The 6008-nt window shown below is 39.7% G+C and overlaps 1 protein-coding gene across 1 annotated transcript in view; it reads left to right on the plus strand.

Moving 5' to 3' along the window:
* Positions 1-5667, plus strand: part of Bard1 (BRCA1 associated RING domain 1) — a 66017-nt gene extending 60350 nt beyond the window's left edge. The window contains exons 10-11 of the mRNA XM_057761561.1: positions 3021-3118; positions 4455-5667. Coding sequence (XP_057617544.1) covers positions 3021-3118; positions 4455-4787 — 431 coding nt within the window. The 3' untranslated portion in view covers positions 4788-5667. The remainder of the gene's footprint in view (positions 1-3020; positions 3119-4454) is intronic.
* The last annotated feature ends 341 nt before the right edge of the window (positions 5668-6008 follow it).

Raw genomic sequence — 6008 nt, forward strand, 5'->3', positions numbered from 1 at the left:
CCCCCTCACTGGAGCCCAGCCACTGCTGTTTTGCCCGTGGTAGGATGTTAGTGTAGGACACATGTGTAATTTTCAGTGTGTGCTTATATGAGTGCAGATTCCTTCTCGGTAGGCTTTAGATCGCAGTGATTGAGGATATCACATGTTGATATCCAAAACTTCTTTAAAGTAGGATTTTGACCTGTAACTCTTATTTTATTATTATTGTTGGTTTTTTTTTAATTGTTCTTACTTCCTGTTGCTTTCTCAGTGATGAAACTGAGGTCACTGAGTGAAATAATCTTAAAGACAAATGGAAAATCATCTGAAGATTTTGTTTTTATAGTGAAGATAGCTTATTATAAGATCTATCTTGAGATTTTTTCAGGCTTTTGATACTCTTTGTTTATTATTTTTAGTGTCTTTAATCAGAATATAATTATTATCAGTTCCTCCCTCCCTTTCTTTCCTCCAGCCCCTCCCAGTCACCCTCCTCCAAATCCCTCCAGTGCCCCCACTCTCAAGTTGACAGTCTCATTTGCTCTTATCTATGTGCATGCACGAAGAGATGTAAATAGAACCTGCTGAGTCAAGCCTATGTTTGTTGTTTGTGTGTACGTGGTTTCAAGGCTGACCACTATGCATTGGTCCACCCATAAGGAGACTCATCCCTACAAGGGGCTGATTGTCCTCCTAGCAGGCAATAGTTGCCTATAAATCTTTGTTTAGGGAGGGACCTCACAAAATTTCCCTCTTCCATGTTAACTGTCCTGTATAGTACTGATGTTCCTATTCGAATCTGTCTTGTTTCCAGGAGATAGTGTTTCACCGTAGTACTTCTTCCATGCTATTCCCTGAGTAATAGTTGCAGGAACTCCTCCCTATCATCTTTTGATCTCTGCTTTGGATCCAGTTGTGGTTTTCTGCAGAGGTCTCTTCTCTGAATGAGGAATAATAGTTATAACTATTATTATAGTTATAAGGATAAGACTTGAAACATAATAAGGAATTATGTGTGTCTAGCAAAGTGGCGGTAGGACCTCACTAACCATAGAAAGCTGGCTAGGTTTCCAATATCAGCATGATGTCCCTCCTGGTGAATGCGCCATAAGTCTAATTAGACAGCTGTTTATTGACACCTTTATGCATATTCTGCTATGCTGGTATTTCTCATGGTTCCTAGGTGCTGTAGCTGGATAGGACTATTTAATTGTTTCTATCTCTTGGCAGTTTGCATAGCATTTTTTGGAACCATGAATGCTATACTGGAGGGAACATGCTTTCAGGTCAGATTAGCATGAGTTGTCTGAGTCTTGTATCCCGTGAGTGCAGCGTCTTCAGCAGTAGGGCCCAACCCCCGAGAGGAAACCAAGTGCATCATTGGTAATCTACACTGCTTTGGAAGTCACTTGGACCATCTTGACCGCTCTTCAAAAGGATGTTTCTTGTGTCTAGTACAGGGGTTTTGGTTAGTTTGTGGTTTGGGGGAAAACATTGTCAGCCCAATTAGCTGAACTTCTTATACACACATATATGTATGTACTGTATCTAATTTTAGGTAAATATAAAATAATGTGACTCCTTGAAGCTTAATCAAGGAACATTGGCATTATTTGTCCCTCAACCCTCATTCTCCATTTGTATTGACCTCCCTCCCTCCTCCCCAGTTGGAGCCCCTTTCCTATTGTTCCATTTCCTACTGCTTACTACTTATACCCTGCTGTTCTCTACCAAGGGCCTCCCCTGCCTGAGGTCTCTTTATACTCTTCTGGTGTCTGTGCTTACTACATATTTATACATATTATGTACTCAGATCTGAGGAGCTGAGGCTAGGAACTACTAACAAGAGAGAACATATGACATTTGTCTTTTTGGGTCTGGGTTACCCCATTTCTAGTATTTTATGCATAGAAACTTGTGAGACAGGTGGTGCTGTTAATTCTTCTTTCATTTCTTTCCACAGGCAATAAAACTAAGCCTTATAAGTTTATGTAATTATACCAAAGCACTAAGTCATTTGGTTTTAAATCTCAAATTTAGTTGTATTCATTAAACCCAGCAGTGACACACACACACCCCATCCTAAAATGCTGCTGATACTTAAGTTGTATCATCCTATGTGATTGTTCTTGGCGTATTGGGCATATTGATTTTAGAATGCAGTCAGTCAGTCACTGTCTGCTAATGTCCCTGCTTAGGTTTTTCCTACTCACCGCATGGAATAGCTCGGGCTTTTAAAGCTGAAACTGTAAATACACTTGCCCATCCCATAGGAAGAACTTTTTCTCTGGAGAATAGTAAGCAAACTTCTCTACAGGAGTGACGTCCAGTCCCAGGCATGCCATGGGATTTGCTCAGTATCTATTTTAATGGGTCCTGCTGAGCCCCTGCTGTGTGCCTGACTGGGGAAAGTGCTATAGACAAATGCACTTTCCTAACATTGTACCATTGGCATCTAACAGACCATATATGCAACTGGCAAAGTGAGCAGGTATGATAAATGCTCAATTCAGCCTGGACTAAACTTTCTCATTGCTTAAAAATCTTGGAAGGAAGGAAGGAGGGAGGGAGGAAGAGAAGGAGGAAGAGAGAGAGGGAAGGAGGGAAGGATGAATTTCTTAAAGTACAGAAAGTTAACTTTTCTTTTTCTGTTGGGTTGTGTGTGTGTGTTTGCATGTGTTGATGTCAGAGGCATACTTTGGGTCTCCACCATATTTTTCGAGCCAGGGTCTCTCCTGGAACCCGTAGCTTACCATTTTGGCTAAGCTAGCTGGCCCATGAATGCTGGGGGAGCAGCCTGCTCTCCACAACTCTAGTACTGACATTTCAGGAACATGCTGCCACACCTACTGGGCATCCGGACTCAATTCCTCAGGCGTGTTCTTCCCTATCTCTCCAGCCCTAGCTAGCTTTATTGTTTTGTTTGATATAATTGGGGTTTTAAGATTTGAGAATATTTAGGGCAACCATGAAGAAGAGACTAGGATGCATTTCACAGATGCCATGTGGTAATTGCTTGATTAGTCCTCATTTCTTTTCAGGGGTGAAGGCCTGTCTGCACAGTAAAGTACGTGAACAGGAGGAAAAGTACGAAGTTCCTGGAGGTCCACAGAGGAGCAGGCTCAACAGAGAGCAGCTGGTATTTTTCTTTTACACACTCCTGCTTGTTCTCATGGCTTCACATCATTAACACCATCGGAAAACTTTGCCCTTTCAGCCAGTATAGGCGACTGATTAAAATTTTAATTGTGCTTATTTCAAGCACTTGGTTCTGAAATATGATCACGATGTGTAGTAAAATCCAGAAGGTAATAATTTCACACTGTTAATGGATTTTTGGCATCTTGAACATTTCCATAAAACTTTCAGAATCTGAGGTAAGTCTCAGATACAGGAAGTATCTTGAAAGAAGACTTACAGCTGCTGCTTGGATTTAGCTACCATATGTTTTTATTGCCACATACTACAGTTTTAATGGGCAATATTCCATTATTGTGTTGATATGTATGTATGTACGAATGTATGTATGTATATTAGAAATGACAAAGACATTTTCTAATTTTGGAACTGTAGACATGACCTCATAATCTCATAATACTGGCAATGGATCTCTAGAACTAAGGCCACACTCTTACCTGACTGCCCAGGAGACCTTCAGTAGCGTGTAGGGACCTGAATGCAGAGGAACAGAGCTGAACTGTCTATGGAAAAAATGCTGCCCTTAAGTTTAAATCCATTCTTATGTCACTAAAGCTTACTTTTGATATTGTAGAGTCTGTGAGATTTAAATCCTACCCATGTGGAAAACCATCCTGATGGAGGAAATTGAAGAGTTGTGGTTTTGTTTTTGTTTTTAGTTTTTGGACAGGGTCTCACTATATAGTACAGGCTGACCTTAAACTTGCTGTACTTTCTTGGCTAGCCTTAGAGCTAGAATTTAGGTGTATACTGCTATGCCTACCTACAAGTTGTTTTGGGGTTTGTTTTATTTTCACTGCAGAACACATCTGAAATATTAGGAAAGTAAAAAGAAATCAGTCAGCAGCTGAATATTAGATGAAAAAAATTGTAAATAAGAAAATTTTATTTGCATGGCTGGAGAGGTGGCTCAGCAGTTAAGACCTCTGGCTGTTCTTACAGAGGACCTGGGCTCAATTCCTGGCACCCACCGGCAGTTCACAGCTGTCTTTAACTCCAGTTCTGGGGGATCTGAAACTCTCATACAGACCTATATGTGAGCAAAACACCACTGCACAGAAAATAAAAATAAATAGATCATTAAATTAGAAAAAAAAAGAAATTCTTAGTTTCAGATGTACGCTTTCTGTTCCAGGTAGTGTGATTGAAGTACTGTCTTTGCCAGCACCTCATGCTTCTTACTGACTCAGGACTATTTTTTTTAATGTCTTTCACTCATATATAGTGTTTTAAAATATTTTGTTCTGCTTCTAACAGTTGTTTTCTTGCTATTTCAGTTGCCAAAGCTGTTTGATGGATGCTACTTCTTTTTGGGGGGAAACTTCAAGCATCATCCAAAGGGCGACCTCCTTAAGCTCATTGCTGCAGCAGGAGGGAAGGTGCTCAGTAGAAAGCCCAAGCCAGACAGTGATGTGACTCAGACCATCAACACAGTGGCATACCATGCCAACCCTGATTCTGACCAGCGCTTCTGCACACAGTACATCGTCTATGAAGATCTGTTTAATTGTCGCCCAGAAAGGGTTCGGCAGGGCAAAGTCTGGATGGCTCCTTCCACCTGGCTTATCAGCTGTGTAATGGCCTTTGAATTGCTTCCTCTTGACAGCTGAGTGTCATATTGTGAACATTTTAAGTTGAACATGCATGGTTTATGGGAACCCAGCAATTGTGATGTGTATGATCATTCATGTTTTTATCAATAGGTAGAGCCATTTATATTCTCCCCCCCTCCCTTATAATTGCAAAATAAAACAACTGATGCTAGGTTAGGAATTCATTTAGATGCCAGTATTGCTTTTAAGATTCTTTTGTTCTCTTGAGGTTGTAGCTATAACTCAGTGGTAGAGTCTTCATGAACCATGCATGAGGCATGAGGTTCCAGCCTGGGAACTGCAAGGAAGTTTTCATTTTACAACTGGCCTGTGATTTTTGATTGATCATGTCTTTCAGTTTTATCAGTATGTATCACAGATTAATAAGTGAGATGGCATCAGAACTACTTGTTAATATATAAGTGGTCTATTTAGCATCTTTTAGTAAACAGTATCATCAGATGATCTCTTCTGCCTCAGTTACAATGACAATAGAGCATCTGTCAAAGTGTGCCACTATCAAGTTCTATTTTTTCTTACACTGTCTTTTAGTTTCTTATATTTTCTTGGCCTTCATTCATGTTATTCAGTTTTAAAATTTGTGTGTGCATTAAGAAATCATGATTTGAACCATTGGATGTTAGTGACAAAATCATCAGTATACTGTGTGTGTGCTTTTCTTGTGCAGTTTGCTCTCTGTGTGCTGTGCGTATGTACAAACCTCTGTTTTCTATAACTTATTTTATTAGTGCTACTAATCTTGCCAGGTTAGAAAACTATCAAACATCAATTTACTAGATTAGAAGCAATCTGTTTATAGTAAATCTTTCTGGGCATTACTAAAGTAAGCCTCTATAAAGATTAATCCCTTCCACCTTCCTTTTATCTTTCTTCTTTTCCTCCCTTTCCTTTCTCCTTTTTTTTATTTATGATACTGGGTATGGAAGTCAAGATCTTGTGCAGGTAGGTAGTTACCTACCACAGAACGAACTTTCTCTCTCTCTCTCTCTCTCTCTCTCTCTCTCTCTCTCTCTCTCTCTCTTTCTCTCTCTCTCTTACACTCCCAATTCTATTTTTATTTTTAGACTGTTTTATTGAGATGTCCAGGATGGTCTTGAACTCACTCAGTTTTAATTTCTTTATAAAGTTTTTAGGTTGATGAGTAGGCAAAAGTTGGAGATGGATTGATTCATAATATTTTTACCATATCCTGCACACGGGCCATAACAGTAAATATAG

Source organism: Chionomys nivalis, chromosome 2, assembly GCF_950005125.1.
Source record: "Chionomys nivalis chromosome 2, mChiNiv1.1, whole genome shotgun sequence".
Taxonomy (NCBI): domain Eukaryota; kingdom Metazoa; phylum Chordata; class Mammalia; order Rodentia; family Cricetidae; genus Chionomys; species Chionomys nivalis.